The sequence below is a fragment of the Cyprinodon variegatus genome, unplaced genomic scaffold (genome assembly GCF_000732505.1).
Source record: "Cyprinodon variegatus isolate N-32 unplaced genomic scaffold, C_variegatus-1.0 Scaffold253, whole genome shotgun sequence".
Lineage (NCBI taxonomy): Eukaryota > Metazoa > Chordata > Actinopteri > Cyprinodontiformes > Cyprinodontidae > Cyprinodon > Cyprinodon variegatus.
Window position 1 is genome coordinate 605,141 of NW_015150706.1, and position 21,180 is coordinate 626,320.

Below are 21,180 nucleotides of genomic sequence, written 5' to 3' on the forward strand. Positions count from 1 at the left end.
ACAAACTTCTCCCTTAGATTTATTCTGCTTTCAGGAATTCTCCACTAACATCCAGAGTACTTAACCCCAACTCTGCTTAAATCTTCAAACTGTCTACTTTTTATTCTTCCATTTGCACATTTTCTAACATTTCAGTTTGTCGGTTTTATTGTACAGTATTTTTTGAAGTGATACTCATGTAGCCACGATTATAAAGCCCACCAGTCTTTCCCTGGTCTACAACTGTTCCTGTTATTGACCATAGATGTGAATATGTACAGATATTTCCTACTGTCCACTGTTTCTCACAAAGGCTCCAGGGTGAAATCCTCATTTGGTCTTTCAGGTTTAGCTTTTCTAACTTCAGATTTTAGTACCGTTTCCCATCATAGAGTAATGGCTTCAAATCAATAGGACATAAGGTCTGAATTACTGCATTAATTACTAGGCCTCTGTGGGTTGTTTCAGAGTAGTGCTCTGAATTACTACTGTAATTGCCCTTTTGGATGGTATATTTTCTGTCTTGGAGGTTTTGCTGACCCGCTATTCCTCAGTTTGTACCTGTGTAAAAACTGATTACCCAATTAGAGATTTACCCCAGAAAATGGTCCTAATAAGGATGTTGGCTTGGACTTCAGTTAAAGCAACAAAACACAGTATATAGGGCTCAGGGTCATTCACCTCTGAGGGTATCATGGAAACGGGTCTGATTTCTCAGGTAGCTTGTCAGATCACTTAAGAATTGGTGCTATTTAGAGCATGACAAGATTTTAGATCAGTTGCTGTGATCTTATCCACTTATTTGAGAACACATATTTTAAATTTGTTAGGCCTATTTTTATCTCATGTTGTGCTATTCTATATAACAGCACTCAAAAAGGGAGCTTTGGATATTCCTGCAAACTGTTTGTGATGGCGAGTAAAATGCAATCAATTTTAAATGTAAAAATTATTTATAGGTAAACATCTGTTTTTGTTTTGTTGTTGTTTTATGTTTTTATAACACTTAAACTTCCAACAGCTAGTGGGCATGGCTCTGCCCAAGAGCGTCATCATCTTTGCTGCTGTATCATGATGTATCTGGATAAATCATATTGTATCACCAAATTCTTGCAAATTCACATCCCTAATTTAGACCCCAGTGACATAAAGTCATGAAATCCATTCAGGTCTCTTCATGGTCAAATCAGTGCATTAGACATATTTTTTTAAGGAATTATTTGTTTGGTTTTGCGAGTTTTATAAATGATCCATGTGGGCTGGGTTCCAACATTGAATACATTTTCTTGAATTAAAGGTTGAATCGAAAATTATAAGGATTTATAAAGGTTTTAAAAGTCCTTTATTTTGTTTTCTTACCTTTCATTACAGTGATCACCAAGAATTAGCATAGAAATATTTGTCTTTTCTGTCCGGTCTATTTTGTAATTCTATCAGCTGGTTATCAATCATTTGTACCTGATACACTCTCTAATCCGTATGCTGTAGGAGCAACTTCTTTCACCAATAAGTTGCACCAACTGGCAGACTCATAAAGAGCTCCTATATCCCTCTTTCACCGTTGTCTCAAATGGAGATTTCAGTCTTAAAACTTTCTGCATTTACTAGTCATTCATAGCATCCTTTTCTAATTTGCTTCAGTGCTTTTAAACGTTGTGTGTTTTCTACTCTTTTTCAGGCTAATGATGAGCAGCCAACCGAGGAAGAGACGAAACAGGAGGTTGGATCTAAAGACACTGTGGTAAGCTGCTACCTATTGGTTTGATTGTCTCTGGTTTTAGTCTTTAATCAGCTATAGTGTTTTTCAATGTTTCTGCGTGTCATTTTGTTACCATCTTTCCAGCTCCACACGTATGTGGCTGTTACTAAAATGTAAAAATATGTATATATATTTCTTTATCACTATTGATTGAATTAGCAGTCTGATATATAAATAAACACCAAATCTAAGCATTGGTCATATTCTAATGATTAAATGCTATGATGTATCCCAGCTCATCCTTGTGGTGCTCAAGCTGTATTTGTGTGTCAGCCTCTTTCTGTCTCGTACTTGTGTGATTCCCACTCTCCAACAAGTCAAGTCTCTCCCCAGGCGGCAGTATATCTGGTCAAATACGTGCCGGATAGCATTGTAACCGAGGGGGCCACCTCCTCTGGGCCCCACGGTATTAGCTTGTCGACCACCATGGATGATGACGTCTTCATAAATGGGACATTGAGAGAAGAGGCGGAGGGCAAATCCCACGAGGAGGAGGAGGAGGTATCAGACAGGTCGGATGTGAAGGTCAGCCCTGGAGCTGTGAGGCAGGAGGTGTCCCAGGCCATCAGCGACAAGAAAGGCACGCTCATTATCTTTAAGCAGCCAGAGAATAAAGAGAACACAGAGGATAAAGGGACAAGCGAAAAGAAGTCCCTCCCGGCCCCAGTAGAGCTGGAAACCGATGGGACCGAGAAAGAAACAGAAGCTTCTGCTGCTGCAAAAGGTCAAACTTCAGTAGTTGAGATGCTAAGTCCAACGGTAGAGATAAAGACTGGTGACACGGCCCAGATTAAAAATATTGACTCTCCTAAGAAAGCAATGGCATCGTGGATTTCTGAGGAGAAGGCGGAGGTTTCACAGGTCATCGGTGTGTTTACAAAGAAAGTCGAAGAGCTGAAAACTCTGGATGAGGTGCAGCAGAAAGCAGAAGGAATCCAGTCTAAGCAGCTCGAGTCCAGCCTGACTCACATTACAGTCTCTGAAGCTTCAGCTGCATCCTTAGCAGTGGTACCGTATGAAAACTAAAAGCAAACCTCCCCTCATGCCTCAACCACCCACAGCTAACCCCCATCGCCTACCCGCAGCACCCGCTTTGGTTTAACAGGGAAATCAATTCTCCTGCATGCCGAAAGTTCCTTTAACACCCGGCATTTATCAGGCAGGCTGCTGGTTTCTGTTGTCCTTGTTTTAACCCAAATGCCTTTAGGTTTGTTTTTCCTTTTGGTTGACAGCTAAAGCAGCTATTCATGCTTGAGCAGCTGGCTCCCACAGCCCATGAGGAAAGGAGCAGGAGTTCTGGCTGGCTTTTTGTTTTTTGATATACTTTGATTTGTTTCAGCTGAACCATTCCTTTCTTTAAGCTCTTTAAATCCGTTCCCTTAAAGTAGTGACATCATAGCTCCTGGCTGGATGCCACCGCTGCAGCTTTTCCCACATCCTCCAAAATCCTCACCTCCATCCTCAGGTCGTTGATAAATTGTATGGATCTACCTGATACATTCTCTCCTTAAACATAATTTAAAAGCAGATTAGCAGTGAAATACCAGTATATTCCAAATCTAGATTTTGTTCAACCTTTAGTAAGCTACACCATGGTATTCCATACAATCTCTACATTTTAAACTTTCCCTTTTTTCTTATTTTCTTGCTGTATTACTGTGACATTTTGCTGTCCTTTCTTCACCTTTTCTCTGTGTTTTTATGTGTATTCATCCCTGTCCTCCATCAGTCTACTTTCGGATGGGTTTCCTCCTCTCAAAAGGTGACCTTTTATTCTCTGGTTCTTAATAGTGCTTTGCAAAAGTTTAAGAAAGTAGGTGTAGTGAAAACTAGCGCTGCACATTACCCAAAACCCACCATCCCTGCTGCAATACACAGCAGTGGCAGCATCATGCTGTGGGATTGCTTTTGTTCAGCAGATATGCCCTTACTTTTCAGATCCCACCTTCAGGGTTTCTGTTTGTTTACTCTCCTTCTCCTTTACAATTATTTGCAGCTTTCATCATTTACCACATGCTGTACACTCAATTTTTGGGGTTCTGTGAATAACATTTGCAAGGCACCGTATTTTCATCATGTCCAAATATTTGATCAAATTCAACATTTTTTTCTTGTTAGGAGTGATAAGAATTAAGAGTGTTTGAAATTGTGTTGTCAAATAGATGTAAAGCATAAACAATAGTCTAACTGTTGTTTCCAGGCTTCGGCTGACCAGGACGAGAAGCCGGTTATTACTGAAAACGAAGCCGAACCCGTCACATCAAAGGTAAATGTCTCACTTAGTTTCAAACATCAGATCCTAACTGAATTGGAGTCAGAATATATTGGTCAAGTTGTCCAACCAAAGGCCGGGCGTAGTTACTGTGTACCTGGAGCCTGGACCCCAGAGGAATTTTCACTATAATTGTTTTGGTTATCTGGTTCGTTTTTGGAGTGTGTTTTTTTCACTCTGGGGCTCCAAACTGTGCAACTCCTCTATCCACCAGGATATTGGCTGGAGACACACCTCCATAATCTGTTAATCTGTGAAATTACAGTCCTACTCGAGAAGTACTTGTTTGTAAATATAAGTTTCAAGCTAGATCAGGGGTCTTCAACGTTTTCCAGGCCAAGGACCCCCAAACTGATGGGGAGATGGAGCTGGGACCCCCTAATTATATATATTGTATGAAATTGTGTTATATCAAACTGCTCCTATAGCCCCTCTATTACAGATAAAGTAATGTAATGACAGTAATCTCTCCCTGGGATTATGAAAGCATGATTCCTGGTGGATGGAACAGGTGTGAATGAAACGGTCCCCAGCTTGAAAGAGCTCCTCGGTGTCGCTGAATGTGTGCAATGATGACTGAAAGACCTGCCTCCATTTATCTGTTTACAACAGTGTGTTGAATTCATGTTAATGTGGATTTGAAGGCATTTCAATTATTGGAAAATATTTAAAAAAAGTTTCATCAACTAAATATTTCGCGACCCCCCATGCAGTAACTATTTCTTCAGTAACTATTATTTCAACTTAGAAACTATCATTTATGATGCTACATTAGATCTGCTTTATAATGGGGCTGAAAGATTTTGCCAAAAATACAAATAGGATTTTATTAGATATTATTTAGATTTTCCTCTATACCGACCATAGTCATGTAGATGTTTCATGACTGTGAACGCTTGCCTATCTAGACTCCATTGTCACAATAATTTACTGTTACTGAATTACTGAAAATTCCTCACTTCTTCTCATAGATGAATGGATCTGCCCCAGCTATAGAGATAAGAGAATTTTGAGAACTCCATTAGGTACAATGCATACAAATAGAAATGAAATTACTTACTTAGCCCTACTTTATAGCTCCATAAAAGGCACTTGTTTCATAGTAGGCAGATATAGCAAGATTTAAAGGATTCTCAGCCACACTAACCATGTTTTCTCATTTAAAAAAAAGGAACTAGGAATTTAGAATGTAAATAAAGACGTCCTGAAACAAAGTCCAGTAAAGCGGCTCATACTGGACTCCTTACAAACACTCCAGTTGTGTGTCTGCTCCTGCAGCTGCTCAGGTCAGAGGACATCTAATGTGATTGTGGTGCAAATACCAAATGGAAACCTTGTGATTTTCCATCTTAGTGACCTCTTCTTCACTGAATTGGAGAGTAATGCATGAATGCAGTAATGTATTTTGAATCCATCAGTCGCCATCCCTGGCTTAGTTAATTCACATGTGGCACTTATTTATCTTAATTCGATTTCATGTGCAGGGGTTAGGAGGACATTTTTAAAAGATGGTAGATTTAAGAAGAAATGCTGGTTTATTTTCAGTAGGACTCCTAATAATTATGGTTCCATCACAGGAGTGGAACCATAATATGTCATAAGCATTCAAACTGAAGCCAGCATTGCAGAACCAAAGGAGGCATGAAGTGATGTTCAGGGGGGTCAGTATACAGTGTTGCGTATAAATGTCAGAAAATGACTAACCGGTTTAACTCATTGGTGATTTCAGTGTAATGGCACAGATATAAAAGGATAGTGATCAGTTCTGTCAGCACACTTTAACGCAGATGGACGCACCTCCCCATGGGCTTATTATCTGTACCACCAGGGGTGGGTCAACCTACAGTAGATCCTCCATTTTGTCTCAGGTCTTTAGAACAGAGATCGCTTTGTTAGAAATGCTATTTTCCAAGTATTTTCTGCATCATCAGTTTGTCTTTGCTTAATTTGGTTTCTTCTTAGTTTCTTTACTAGCTTCTTCCTTTTGCCTTCTCATTCAGTCTTTCTCCTTTCCTTGTTTTCTTTAATTTCTGTTTCTTCTTTGTTCGACTTCTACTTTTTACTCAGCATTGCCTGTATTTCTTTTTCTTAGCTTCTTCCTTATTTGCCATCCTTTCCTTTAATTCCTTTGTTTTCTTTCTTAACTAGTTTCTTTTTTGTTTTCTTTCCTTACTTGTTTCTTTACTTTCATTTGTCTGTTGTTGTTTTTTTGTCTTTCCAGATCCTTCCTTTCTCTTTTATTTCTGTCTTGGCATATTTTGTTTCTTAACTTGATTTACTTACTTGTTTCTTTCCTTTCTTATTTACCTCTTTCATTTCATTCTTCCCTCTCTCCTTTGTTTATTTTGCAAGTTTTTAATTTAAACATGAAAAGTCAACCTAAATAAACCAAGAACTGTTGGGATTTAAATCTGGAAAACTGGGTCACAGTTAGATTTTAGATCTTTTTTAAAAAGTTGTACCAAAGTGGAGTTAATAATGTGTTTTTGTGCTGTAGGTTCCTGACGGTGTGGAGGTGCCTTCTAAAGACGTGCCTGTGGTCCACACTGAGACCAAAACCATCACCTACGAGTCAGCTGAGGTTGGTTTCAACACAAAGTAACTAGCAGTGGTCAGTCTGCTGAAAAGATGATGCTCTGTCTCTTTTTTATCCAAATTAAGAAATCTTTAATTATAACCAAAATAAGGAACCAAACACACGTTTCATACTGTATTTTAGCTGCAGCTCTTGTTAGGAGTCCCTTAGACTTCTGGTCAAGAAAGACAGTCGATTGAGTCTGTAAGATGGATTTAACATGCACATCATTTATGAGCCCTTTGTTTCCAGTCAGAGCTCCATACACTCCATTGCTTGGCTCTTTCAGCTCCTTTACGATCAATAAATGTAATTTAAAACTGCAGGTCCTTTCCACTTTATTGTTTTTCATCAAACATCCTGACCAAACTCATCAATGTTGCATATATCATTTTAGTCTCTGGTAGAGGAGGAGGTGGCAATTTCTTCACAGTTTTTCAGTTTAATCCAACTACTAATGTTGTTCATTAGTCATTTATATTTGTTAGGTGTTAAGTTGCAGTTGTGACTAATTAAGGCTACATTTACACTGCAGCATGAAGTGACCCATATCCATTTTTTTTTTTTTTCTCCATATATGACTTTTCATGTCTGTCTGAAAAACAGATTTTTTTCAAATGTGACCCAGGCCACTGTGGTCCTGATTCTGATACACATGTGATCTTTTCAAATGCCACCTGTGTCTGAATGGTCTGGTCGTCTTCATCTGACCTAAACGTCATTAGTGCTCTAAAAAGGTCTCTATTCTGCATCCAGCAATGCAGATGCAGCCATGGCGGATAATGATGCGTGAAGCAGTCTTTCTTTTAGATCTTCTTGAAAAGATTGCTTTGTTCATGCCATGGCTCCCATTGGAAAAGAAATGAAGGATAGCTAGATGCGGTCTGGCACTACCATCCATGTTTATTTCCCTGAACACAGAGCACGCTAGCTACTTATGATCTCATTGTGTCCTCTACTGCCCATATGGGACAGTTAAGCTGTATGAATGCAGTTCACACAGGAGATCACATATAAGTCACATATACTTGGAAATGTGGAAAAAAAAAAAACAAAAATCAACAAAAAAAAAAAAGGAAATAAACAGTAAAACCCAAAAGGGAAAATTAATAAAAAAAGAAAATGGAATAAAAAAAATAAAATCAACTTCCGAAAAATTTTAGGAGTTAAACACATTACTGCAAGTGAAACATTGCAGTTAACATTACTGTAATTGTAATATTGAGGATGAACTGGATATCCACCCACCACATTTAGTGACTACCCTCTGTTTGGTTTGTAAAGGTTTACCTTGTAAATATACAGATTTTTGCTCATTTAAGAAAAACAACTAATTATGTTGATGTCCCACAGAATGATGCTGCCACCATGGTGTTTCACCATTATTATGTAGCTTTGTTAAACATGTTGTAAACACTTTCATCTTCCTGCCACTTAAGTATTCACTACTTTGGTCACATAACATTTCAGCAAATATATTATAAATATGTCTGCTTAAGAATGAACTTCTGCAAAAAACAAATGGGGAATGTTTTTCCCACCAACAGGTCGACACGAATGGAGATGCAGACGCCGGGGTGCTGCTAAGCGCTCAGACCATCACCTCGGAAACCACCAGCACCACCACAACCACGCACATCACAAAGGTCAGGGTGCATCTGTCGGCTCTTTGCTCCCAACTCAGCATAAAAAGCCTCACGCATCTATGGAGCCTCTGTGCTCTCTTGCCTTAATGCTATTTTTTTTTTTTCCCAGCTTTTATTGTCATTACACTGTTACAAGTACAGAGCAATGAAATTAACTCTCTGCATTTAACCCATCCCTTTGGGGAGTTGTTGGCTGCCGGTGCAGCGCCTGGGGAGCAGTCTGGGATTAAGGGTCTTTGCTCAGAGACCCAGAGTGGCATTCTGTGGGAGTGGGAATTGAACTCAGAACCTCAGGATTCCAAGCTCTATTGCCTAACCACTAGGCCACCCCTCCCCCAAAATTCTGCTTAAAACCCCTTATAGTTATAGTCTCTGTGACAAACTCTTTATTAAATAACTTTTGTTTGACAAGTCAGAGGTAGTTTATAGTTTTTTGGACATTTACAGCCAAAGTATTTAATCAAAAATAAGTTCTGGACTAAATGAATTTGAATGAAGTGAAATATTCTGTTGATCAGACGGTGAAAGGTGGAATCTCAGAGACTCGAATCGAGAAGAGAATCGTCATCACTGGAGATGCAGACATTGACCATGATGAGGTTCGTATCATTTCCTACTTTGATGGAAAACCGATTCATTTCAGTAATTTAGTTAACAACCTTTTAGAAACTTAGACTTATAACAGTCAGTGATGTATTTGAAGTGTATTTTCAGTTATTTTTTATGATTATGGCTTATAGCTGTGAGAAATGGTAGACTCTCAGAGGACAGTTAAAAGTAGCAACTGATAAGGACAACGTCTTAATAACCTCAATAATTAATAAAAATCATTTTTATAGGCATCTGAAGAGTAGAGCCTCTTTAAAATGGAGCCACATTATTGCCTGTTGTATTGTAAGAATATAAAATAATGCCCCAGATTCTTTACTTTAGAACCAAACAAAATCAGAAACCTGTTAGACCCACAGTTTCTTTCTCAGCCAAAAAAAATGAAAACATATTTAAACCATTTCGGATAGGCTTTATATATCATGGTTCTGTGGTATTGATTGTGTAGGTCTTAATCCGGTAATGATACATCTCTGTATTAAAAATATTTTTGACTTTATCTTGTGTGACATCAGTGTTTAATTTAGAAACTGAATGTAGGTTTCTCTTCAGCTGTAAGCTCCAATCATCAAAACAAACAGAAACAAATGTGTTTGTTTTTTTTCTTCAAACACCATTTTTGAAATTAGTTACTTGTTAATGTGATGCGTTTGTCAAGGTTAATTAATTGGTTCCCCCCACTGCCTCACGTTTATCTTCCAAGCTGTGTTATATTATGGCCATGTGATTTAGTACTTTACTACAAGGTGACTTCCCTGTTGGCATACTGACTGCAAATCAAACCGTTCTCTGTCTCCCCCTGGTGCTCCCCTGCTGTCACTGCACCCTCCCATATTTAGGCTCTGGCTCAGGCAATAAAGGAAGCTAAAGAGCAACATCCTGACATGTCAGTGACCAAAGTAGTGGTACATAAAGAGACAGAGATCACGCCAGAGGAGGGGGAGGACTGACCCAGGTAAGAAAATCTTTAGACCCCCCCCCAGGTCTTGTTGCCCAACCTGCCTGGTTTTCATTTGGTATGGGTCGGCCAGCTTCTGTTGCTATCGCTGCTTGTTGCATTGCCCTATGGTCTTTTCAGGGAAAGGGGAAAAGGATTGTGGGTGTTTGTATGCACACAGACAGGATATTACTGCCTCTGCTTATTGTGAGCAGGCTGGCAGTAAAGCTGCAGGCTGTCTCCTGTGGACTCTGTAGTTCAGAAGCAACACTCCCCCTGCTGGTCAAAAAAAGATCTCTTATTTGTTTTACTCCATTTAAAAAAAAAAAAGGTTTTCTTGAATTATAAACATTATGAAAATTGAAAATAATTACATTTCAACCACACAGGGAGAATAAACCATTTGGGATTATGCAATAATCAATTAGAGCATTCATGTTTCTACATCTATTAGTATCTAGAGGGAGAACTACAGCGATGAGAGATTAAATACCAGCTAAACCGGCTTTTGTTTCCCAGAGATCTTCAGCTCTGTGAGCTGCTAATGCGCCGTCAGGCTCTGAAATCTGATCCTTGTGTACACAGATGAGTCTTCGTCTGTTTTTAGCACTGTTACTCAGTTTAAAATACACTCACTGAAGAAAATATATTTAAAAAATCTATCCTCAGCAGAAACCTTGTTCACAAACCTGAGTTGTTTTAATCAGCCGCTTTTACAGCCACTATTTCCACTGCACAAACTGAAGGACAGATTAGATTTGTAGGGTAGAAATTGAACTTCCCTGATGGGGGGTAATGCTCGTGGGATTTACCCTGAAATTTAGGAGCAGATTTAAAATAAACTTGATGTTTCAAACATTTTTAAACTGCAACATTCTTAAATTGTGTTAAACTAGTATTGTTTAAAAGAAGGCACTGTGTGTGTTGTTAAGATTTCTGCGTTTATTTTAATCAGTGGATTTTTGGCTGTATTTAAGTTTCAGGCTTAAACTGTTCTGAAATAATAAATTACAGCTGACAGGGGCAAGCTCTTTGTCTTCAGCAAGTAAAAACAGGTTAATTTAACATTTCTTACAGTTACACTTTCACTCTTTTTAATTACCATGAAGTTCAAAGCCATTACAGTATGATCATTTATTTTAATGCTGAACTATTACAGCTTTGATTGTTGTGTTAGGGCTGACTTTTAAACCATAAACTGCTACAAAACTGAGAATAATCCTGTAATGGGCTGATTTTTAAGGAGCAACACTTTTTTTATAGATTTTTATTTAGGATATCAGTTAGGTATAACTCTAACCCACGCCTAGAAAAGTGCAAAACAAAGTCAGCGAATAAGACAAACGTGGCTCTTTCCTCCTGGTTTTGAGTCTCTGCAGAGAAGACAAGTAGGTCGGCGGTCCTTGTTCCTGTGTGTCTGCAGACTTCCCAGATCTGTTTGAACTTGTCCGCTGCCAGCAGCAGGAGGTTTCTGGTTGCTGTGACTGCGCCTGAAGGAACTTGTCTTTTCTCTGTACCAAAGCCATCTCCTCCTCTCGCGTCTTAAGTGTTCTCTCTGTTTGGAAGCTGCTTGCCGCCCTACTCACCCCTCATGGCTCTGAAGCTTATTTCATTAGTGTCTGATACTATCCCGAAGCACGAAAACCTGGTGCGAGCAGGCATGCATGAGGATGCTTTGCGTGACTAACCAGACGGGAATGCTTGGCTTACTTTCTGCAGCCTGTGTGTGTGTGTGTGTAGTTTGTAAAATGACTGTCTCAGTGGCATCAGTAACACTGTACTAAACATTTTCACTGTGCTTTTTGGGACATTAGCTACTTCAAATACACACAGTATTTGGGAGCCAAAGAGAGAGACTAAGAATAGGGAAAGCAGCAAACTACAGCATAACATCTCAACGAATAAGATATATCATACTCTGTTCACATGTTTTAGCCTATGCTGCTGATAATAGATTTTAGTAGCAATTTTTTATTTTGTTTCTTGTTGGATCATGAACATTTATAATCTGCTTAACTTTAAGAAGGAAATGGGGAGGGAAAACAATGAATCACGTTTTGTTATGCCATAGCTATGAGCATGACCATCATAGCTTAGTCGAATGTAATGCAGAGTTGGAAAATGGCAGAACAAAAGATGCCTGGTTTTAAATTACTTACAAGTAGAAATCTGAAAAGTGCGGCTTATTTTGTCCCCAAGTAGCTGTGCAGTAGAAAACCTGAGCTCAGGTGACGAATGGATAACTATGGGTCATGGATTCAAAAATATCTATAAACAAATGTGGCATGACCTTAAGAAGTGATGTTTAGCCTACATGTCCATCATCTTCAATACACCATTACTGAACATGGTGGTGGCAGCGTTATGCTGCAGGGATACTAGTTGCAGTCACTGTAAAACGGAAGATGGTTGGAACTCAACTCAAGAAATCAGATGGAGATCCTTAAGAGACTACAGCATAAGACAGCATCCCTAAACAAATATTCTGAGATAGAAAGGGATGGTTTAAATCAAATGGAATGGTCTAGTCAAAGCACAGACCTAAATCTAACTGAGAATAAGCAGCACTCTCCATCCAGAGCTTAACCAAGATTGTAAATAATTCGTTTTCACCATATAGGGTATTTTCCTTCTACTCTGACAACATATAATAAATAGTGCCACTGCAAAAAAATGATCTAAAAATTAGAAACATTTTATTAAAATAAGTGCATTTATTTGAGTATATAAATAAGACGAGTAAGAATGAGTATTTAATCCTTAAAATCAGATAATTAGATAATGCACTTGAAAAAGGAGTTTATTTTTTATTTTAAATGTAAATTGTCGCATTCCTTTCACAAAGTGCATTATTTACCTGCTCAATTTTTAGAAAAATCTTATTTAAAAAGTAAAATGACTTATGTAGATTTCTATTTTTTACAGTGTAGTTAATTGCATGGAATCCTGGTAAAAAAGAGTTTTTTGTGTGTCAAAAAGTATAAAAGGTATTAATCTATCAGGACGACACCATAGAGGCAAAGGTTTTCTGAAGGACAAAGGGGACTGACATATGTAAAAAAAACAACAAAAAAAAACAATACAATCTGAATTTAATATGATAATGGCAATCCAGTATAGATGTTTTAGAATGAGAGGTTAGAAAAGCCTGTTTATTACAGCAGGATTAACTGAAAATGAAGATGAATATGAATTCTGTCAATAGTTGAGTTAATTTGGAAATTTCACTAACTGTGGAGGTTTTTCCCCATATAACCTGTGTGTCTTTGTATGTTTCCCTCTCTGCAGTCCCTCTCTGCTTCTGTTTATGTGGGTAGAACTGCTATAACCCTTTATCTGACTTGTATTAGATGAACTAAACGAAAATTTTTTTTGCATACACTCTGTGTATACAAAATGGCAAAAGTTGTCAAAGTCATTCTGAGTCCAGCATGCAGCACCGAGGCATAAAAATCAAAGATCCAGCATGTTCTCACTTCTGGCTTTTTTACTCTTCCAGGAATAACTGAGGGCTACATCCACGACTCCGCAGCGTAACGCCTGGACTCTCAGAAGGCTCCTCCTGTACGAATGCTGCAGCTCGCTGCTCCACTCGCAAACATCACTTGCAAAACCAATGAACACACTCTGCATGAGAAGGACGAGAAGTTGCATCATCAACCGAATGCCCCGATTCGTATTTTATCTTCTTTTAACGGTCCTCAATCTGTCTGCACGCCTAATCCCCGCGTGCAGCAAGCAAACCTGCTTTCACTGCCTTATTACGACTTTGATGCATTTTTATGATTGCTGACGATAATTACTGTAGCAGCATTTTATTTATGAAATAAAAGCCATCACTCCGGAAACTTGTAATTGCTGTAGGCTGTACGTGTTAGAGAGCAAACACTATTTAACCTCAGTGTAGAAAAAAACAAAGCATTGCTTCACTCCCACTCCATCCAATGTGCCGCTACAGACATGGCTGCAGCTCTGCACTGTACATATCAACGCCTCTCAAGGAAAGCAAGTTTATGATGATTTTTAAAGTTGATTCTCTGTTTGAACCAAATTCATTTCACTTTACTAGTAATTTTGCTTTCTTATTGTGGCATGTTTCTTCCCCCCCTCTATACGCTCTGTTTTGGCAGAAGCCAAGGAATCAAAGAGAACAAAATAGCTTTGACGTGCCTGTGCAGGCTGTGAATGTTTTCCAGGGTGGGATGATCAGCCGCACTCAAACTTCATGACTTGAGACTGTGGGGCAAAGGGCTCAGACGGCCTAGCCTCCCCCCTGAAAGCAATGCAAAGCCCAAAGAGATCAGTCATCCTCTCCAAACATCCACTTCCATGTTAGCTCTATGCCTTCTCGATCTGTTCTGATGTTTCTGAAAGGTGTCTACCAACAGCCCGCTTTTTTCCTCAGAGTGGAGAAGGAAGAGTGACATTGCATTTGTTTTTAATTTGCAGTTTATGTCTAAAATAATAAAGTGACCACAGTACAACAGCTCGTTTTGGCTTGCTTTCATTTTCTCTAAAAGTTTTATTTTTTTAGGTACATCAGATTGAAATTTTGTAGCAATTTCACACAGTTTTTAGCATAATAACATGCAACTGAAAGCTGGCTTTTTATCTAACTGAACTGCTATACTAGGACCTGCTTATATCCTTCTACCCTAAAGTACCTCAGAAAAGTACTGTAGCCTTAGGTATGTGGTTTTTAGATTTTAAGTATATGTCAGAAGAAAAGCTGTGTTGTTTATCATCACCACAAAAGCTGTAAAAACCCAACTTAGCTGTTTGTGCACGAAGACTAGTTAATTAGTAAGAGGTGTCACTATGGCTGTAGCAGAGCCCCTGCCCTAACTGTTCAGTTTTTAAATCTCATTCAAGAAATGTCCTTGATTGATCCACCTAAAGGGGAATTACAGATATGTCTTCTGCAACGCAAAAAGGCAAATGGAAGCAAATTGGTCAATCTCTAAAAAAAAAGTACCTAAGAATTACCAAAAACATTGTGAGGGAAATAAAATGGTATAGCAAATATTGCTACACCCCATAGCAAAATTTAGATACATTTCTAAATCTTATATAAATCCAAAAATTAAAACTGTGTGTAATTTGTAATACCCTAGTGTGCATCGGAGCTTCCATTGAATTTTAAACATCCAAGTTCTATGAATACATCAGGAAGATGGAGCCACTGAAGGCCATCATGGGAGGAAAATCCCCTGCATAGGATGTAACATGTGCTGAACTGGCTATGGCCAATCCTACTGATGGTTAGAGAGGTATGGACTGAAGGGCAGCACAGAAGCACTGAGCATAGCAGCACAGGAGCAGGCCTTGAGCACCAGAGCAATAGAGGCCCAGTTCTACCACAACAGGCAAGATCTTGGGTGCAGGCTGTGCAAAGAGGCCCCAGAGGCAATCCAGAGTCCCATAGCAGGGTGTAAGATACTGGCAGTTATTAGAGACATGAACCATCATAACCAAGAGGCTTGTATAGTGTTCAGAAACATCTGTGCAGAATACAAACTTGAGACCCCAAGATGGTGTAGAAAGACAGAGCTAAGATCCTGTTGGACTTCCAGATACAGACTTAATGGTTGAGGCTAAACAACTAGACCTGTGATCATTGGTAGCAACAGAGGACAACCGTAGTGATTGATGTGGCCATCCAAGATGATGGAAACATCTGGAAGAAAACAGAAATACTAAGGGCTCATGGATGAACTAGAAAGAGACTGAAAGATGAAGGCCACTGTAGTGCCTTTGGTCATTGGAGCATTGGGGGCAGTGACCTCCACACTGCAGAAGGGGCTCCAACCTACCTGAAGAATAATCCGACATCTTGTGTAGTGCTTGAGATACAGAAGCCAACCACCAAATTCATAGGTGGGTAATATGCAAATTGTAACATTTACCACTTGTGAAGTAATTTTCCTAATCTAAATTTGTGCATCTTTTTTTAGCACAACTTATAATGAGGTGCAAACTGACAGGCAAAAAAACACCTGTGGTCATTGTTGCCACAAAGGTGGAATTGGTGCAATGCCAGAGGATCGAAAGGCATTTTGTGCACAAGGAAACCTATTTCAATGTCAGAAACAATAGCAGATAACTAATATGAAGAAAATTGCCTCTACAGGCCAGCTGAAATTAATGCAGCAAGACAGTAGATAATCTTTATAGAATTAAACCAAATGAAAGAAATGACTGAACATTTTCTCTCCCTTGATTTATTAACACAATTATGCATAAACACTATTGTTTTATTCATTTTACTTTTGCTTGTGGCACTTTAAGATGGTTACAAGATGTATTCTAAATAATATTTTGTACAATTGTTTCTTTTATCAGTATTACCAACATTGTCATGGCTGTGAACCTCATCTTTCTTTTACAGCCTCTCTCAAACTGCCAGTAAAACACCAAATCTGCTCATTTTAATGGGCGGAATCAAACCTGTTTGCATGCTTAACATTTGTGCATTTTTAATTGATTATGATAATTATCTTGTGATCCCTCTCTTGGTGCCTAAGGACCACCAGAGGAGAATTCCTGACCCCCACTTTGGGAAATCCTGATCTAGAAGGTGAAAAGACTGTGATTCTAGCTTACATATATCTGAAGCTGAAGTGGCGCACCTCTGTATACCCCTGGAGAAAGGCACCAGCACCCCTCGCGACCCCACTTGGGATTAAGTGTGTTCGAAAATGGACGGATGGATTTTGTTTCTGGAACAGTGGCCAGAAAGGGGGCCAAATCCAGTTCTTCAGGAGCATTGGCCCATGTTGACCCCTGTCTAGATCCGCCCATGTCTGATTAAATGACAAGGGGTACAGACCAAAGTCCAATTGAGAATCTATGGCAAGATTTGAAAAATGATGTTAATGGCGTGTTAGTCTGCTACGCCTTTCCTTATCTTTCTAGATGTTTAACCATAAACACTGGTGGTAAAATATACATTTAACTTTGGGGTAGTAAATAGTAGAAAAACATTAGACCGGTGAATACTTTTGTGTTATAAATTATTGTTTTCCTCTCATACGGTCGGAGTGATTCACCTGTCGATTTATAGACGATCTACATGGTGGAGTACCCTCTCCAGGACTGTAGGTGGCAGCAGAGAAATGCCTTATTTCCTGCCAAGACGCGCAGTCACAACAAGAGGAGGAAGAGGAAAAACGACAACTCTGGATCTGGATCGTCGTCGATTACCTTGCGTGACAACACAGGGATCGTCCAGGCTTTGGGTATTAACACTTTTTATTCTCGTTTCTCCGTCGGAGCGGAACGCACGAGCCGCAGCGCGGTTCTGTTGGCAGCGGCGCGCGCTGCTCGGTGCCGCGGCTGTAGGAGCGCAGCCTGTCGGGCTGCAGAAACACGAACCGAGGCTGCTTGGCTGACCAAGATGGCTGGGCGCAGTGAAATGTGAAATATTCTGAGGTTGATTCTTTTCTGCACGCGCTGTTGCTTGTCACGCAAACACCGCATTGGGAATGCATTAGTTGCCAGCAGAACACTGCGTGTGATAAATTGTGTTATTTTCTTTTTATTTGCATTAGCTTCACCACGGCTTAACTCGGTTTAGGGCCTGACGGGTTTTTTTTTTTTTCGGTTTTTTTCTTTTGCATTTCAAAGACGTTTTGCATTGTTGATGTAGGGACTTATTTCTTCATTTTTTAGATAAAAATGTTTTTAATAACGTGTTGCATTAAAGGTAGGTCCGCTTATATTACAATATGAGAGCTGAGCTCCACCCCTGGTCTGTGTCGGATGCAGCCCTGCTCTGTTATGGGAATAAAGAACAAATTTATTTTATTATCTTTAAAGCCACACACCCTCAAACAGTAGGCAATGTTCAAATGTTATAGTAAAAGTAACATCTTCTGCTGTGAGGCGGGTTTCTTCGCCAAACTGCAGCAAAAAAACAGAACCTAGTAAATTACCGGAAGTGACGTAGGGGAGGGAAAACACCTGATCTAACCAGCTGAGTTTAACTTTGTTTACTCTGTTTTAATTATGTATTATTTAGTGTGAAAGATGCAGTTCTTTTTTTTTTTTTGTCCTAGCTAAGAACAAATTCTAATTTCATGAAGATACTGTTATCAATAACTTTTTATTTTTGGTTTATAAACTCTCAGATAGAAGGCAGTTTCTAAGGTTTTTAAGACTGGTATAAAGCTTAGCGACCAGGGGCGGAACTAGATGGGGGGGCCAGGGGTGGCCATGGCCACCATCAGCCAATCATTGGCCATCCCTACCATTTTCTTCCTTCTAATACAGATGGTTGCAGTAGTGGAATATTCAAAACATTAACATTTTTCATATATTAACAATCGCTTGAAAACAAAAACACCATAGTTAATTAAACACATCAATATACTAACATTAAAGATAAGTACAGAATTCAGGCTCTTTACAGAACTAGATTTTGTGGTGATTTTCAAATGCAAAAATCTAGGAGTCTTTGGTTAAAAATATTTTAATAAAAACTTATTAGATAACAAATTTATGGCTTTATTGATCTCACAGTGGGGAAATTGGCTTTATCTAGATATTAGTACTCTTAAATATCAATTTTATGCAGAATGAGTAGGTAAGTAATGACAATTGAAAAGATGTTCGCCCCTGAACTTACACNTTATATTTTAGCAACTCGGATGCTAAAGCTGATCATTTAAAGCTAGAAACTTAAGAAAATGTGGTTAGTAATTTAAGGCAATGCGGTATATAGTAATCTTTAAGGTACTGCATGCTTTGGTATAAATGGGTATCAGCAAGAAAAGGCCTGATAGGTCAATCTGTAGAACTTTTTGAATAGAATATGTCAGTATTGTCCTCTTGTTCTGTTCTGTGTAATCTAAAATAGTGAAGGGTATCCTTTGACCTTTTGATTTTTAAATACTTAAATGTATTTTACTGTTGATGACATCAGCAGGATGTTGTGCAAGTACTAATCCTTAGTAAATACTTATGAAATTGAAAACAGTATTTTTTTATTATCATTATTGGATAAAAATGATCATAGAAGAAAAGCTTATTTTTTAACTGCTTACGTGTTAAAATAAAACTATGCATATTATTTAAATATTGTTTATTTACTATTTAACTGGAGAAAATCTGTGTAAAAGAGATTAACGTTATTGCTGAATAATATAGTCAAATAATTTAGTTTTAGCAAAAGAATCCTATGTTTTTTGTTTTTTATAGTCAATTATAGATTACTGTGTTAATTCTGGATTTACAAGACATTTTTTTTTCCTGCTCATTAAAGATAGTTGGTACATATTAATTTTGTAGGATATCATAAGCAAGTTAGTTTATTTCCTTGATATCATAAAATGTTAAAAACTAGTATAGAGATCCATAATGCAGAGTAATATTGCACAGTTTTTTGTAAAAATTTAGGTAATTTTCTTTTCTAGGTTCATAGCTAAAGAAAACGCAGCATTTTATTTCTCAGGTAAATAGATCGGATCAGAATTGATGCAATAATTGGTACAAAAGGAAGCCCTACCAAACATTTATATGTTTCACATTTTGAGCTGCAATACTTGAATATATGTTATTGTTTTTATGTTTCTGTCATTTCTTGAAATAGTGGAGCTGTTGTCCTTCTGTCATTTGTATGTTTTCATGAATTTAAAAATGGATAATACATTTTCTGGCTTTATTTAAAACCTTTACCCATCATTATGCCGTTCATCGTAGCGTAGCAGGCAGTCATTTCCTGGCATTAGACTAACTTTTCTTTCTCCTCCATCTTGTTGCTGCTCCTCCACAGGTTGCTCCTGTTTGACCGGCACCATGTCCGATTTGCTAAGATACATCGACTACGACCACAAAGCCACCTTCCTGAAGATGCTGAACCAGCAGAGGATGGAGGGCGAACACTGCGACGTGGTGGTGGTGGTGGAGAACATTGAGTTCAGGGCTCACCGCTGCGTCCTCGCCGCCTGCAGCAACTACTTCAAGAAGCTCTTTAAAAAGCAGAGCGACGAAGACAACTCCATCGTGGAACTGGACTTTATCCGCTCCGACATCTTCGAGGAGGTGCTCAACTACATGTACACAGCCCGGCTGGCGGTGAGGAAGAAGGACATCAACATGATGATGTCGTCTGGGCAGATCCTCGGCATCAACTTCCTAGATAACCTGTGCACTCAGAAGAGGGAGCTGACCAACATGAAGACCAGGGAGAACCAGGCGCCGGATGACCACAGCATGAGGGCGCAGGACGCCATCCTGAAGGAGCTCGCCATGGAGGAGGTGAGGAAGAACAGTTTCTACGACCAGGGGATGGACGCCATAGGGCCTGGCGGCTCGCACGTGTCACAGCCGCACAACTACAACACAGGCATGGGCAAGGACCCTCACGCCCACAGCTGGGGCTCCTCCACGTCCAGCACTGACATGAAGCTGGAATACCTCCTCTACGGCCACCGCGACCACAACTCCTGCCAGAGCACCGGAACCAAGACCCTCGACCACAACGCCAAGAAGGAGCGTCTGCTCACCGCCAACCGCCCGTACGGCTGCGAGCACTGCCCCAAAGCCTTCACCACCGCCGCCCACCTCAAGGAGCACCTCAAGATCCACTCTGGCTTCAAGCCGCATCGCTGCCAGGTGTGCGGCAAGGCCTTCATCCGGGGCCCTGACCTCAAGAGGCACGAGAGGGTCCACAGCAACGAGCGGCCCTTCGCCTGCCAGATGTGTGAAAAGGCCTTCAAGCACAAGTCCCACCTTAAGGACCACGAGCGGCAGCACCGGGGCGAGCGGCCCTTCAACTGCGGTTCCTGCGACAAGGCCTTCATCAAGGCGTCAGACCTGAAGCGCCACTGGAACACCATGCACAGCGCCAACCCTCGCAGACAGATGTCTCTGTCGCCCGCCGCCTCCCAGCACGGCCAGGGGGACGCCACGGACCAGAGGGACTGGAAACTGGAGACCGGGCCACACTCGCACAACTCTGGGGACTGCTGAGCCCTCCGACACACGCACACACACACACACACACACACACACACACACACACCGACACATCTCAACTAATCAGAATATCATCCAGAAGTTAATTTATTTCATAAATCTGGAAAGTTTGTCCCCTTTTTTTTTTTTTTTTTTTATTACACAATTGAAACATTCACATTTTTATTTGTTCATTTGGGGGGGGGGGGAATCTTGCCTAATATATGCTCTTAGAAAATAACACAAATTCATGTTTTTATTAAAAAATGTTTTAAACAGAAATGTGATTTTAGAACCTGAACAATCGGGGGAAACTGCTGCCATCACGGTTCTACCTTCACAGTGGGCCAAACTAAGGAGGTCTTTGTAAAGGAGGCTGGTTGAATCCAAACCTATTCAATGAAAGTTAAGTGGAAAGAAAAACTTCAGAAAAAAAAACTTAGTTTA

At 39.6% G+C, this 21,180-nt stretch overlaps 2 protein-coding genes across 20 annotated transcripts in view; both read left to right on the top strand.

Moving 5' to 3' along the window:
• epb41l3 (erythrocyte membrane protein band 4.1-like 3) overlaps window positions 1-14,259 on the top strand; it is a 66,723-nt gene extending 52,464 nt beyond the window's left edge. For 15 of the 19 annotated variants that reach the window (XM_015382222.1, XM_015382216.1, XM_015382214.1 and 12 more), the window contains 9 exons: window positions 1,658-1,720; window positions 2,072-2,746; window positions 3,468-3,500; window positions 3,939-4,004; window positions 6,508-6,591; window positions 8,133-8,231; window positions 8,750-8,830; window positions 9,680-9,795; window positions 13,277-14,259. In XM_015382222.1, the coding sequence (XP_015237708.1) occupies window positions 1,658-1,720; window positions 2,072-2,746; window positions 3,468-3,500; window positions 3,939-4,004; window positions 6,508-6,591; window positions 8,133-8,231; window positions 8,750-8,830; window positions 9,680-9,790 (1,212 nt within the window). In that variant the 3' untranslated portion in view covers window positions 9,791-9,795; window positions 13,277-14,259. The remainder of the gene's footprint in view (window positions 1-1,657; window positions 1,721-2,071; window positions 2,747-3,467; window positions 3,501-3,938; window positions 4,005-6,507; window positions 6,592-8,132; window positions 8,232-8,749; window positions 8,831-9,679; window positions 9,796-13,276) is intronic. The other 4 variants (XM_015382232.1, XM_015382233.1, XM_015382221.1 and 1 more) reach the window with 3 other exon arrangements.
• A 2,575-nt stretch (window positions 14,260-16,834) lies between these two features.
• On the top strand, window positions 16,835-20,829 carry zbtb14 (zinc finger and BTB domain containing 14). Its single transcript, XM_015382200.1, has 2 exons — window positions 16,835-17,015; window positions 19,550-20,829. The coding sequence occupies exons 1-2, from the start codon at window positions 16,850-16,852 to the stop codon at window positions 20,746-20,748; spliced, it is 1,365 nt and encodes a 454-aa protein (XP_015237686.1). The 5' UTR covers window positions 16,835-16,849; the 3' UTR covers window positions 20,749-20,829.
• Window positions 20,830-21,180: the final 351 nt, after the last annotated feature.

Excerpts from the sequence above, each read along its gene's own strand:
- zbtb14 (XM_015382200.1), top strand. The coding sequence starts at position 16,850 with ATGGTGGAGTACCCTCTCCAGGACTGTAGGTGGCAGCAGAGAAATGCC. Across the intron at positions 17,016-19,549 it reads AGGGATCGTCCAGGCTTTGG|GTTGCTCCTGTTTGACCGGC; the intron begins GTATTAACACTT and ends GCTCCTCCACAG.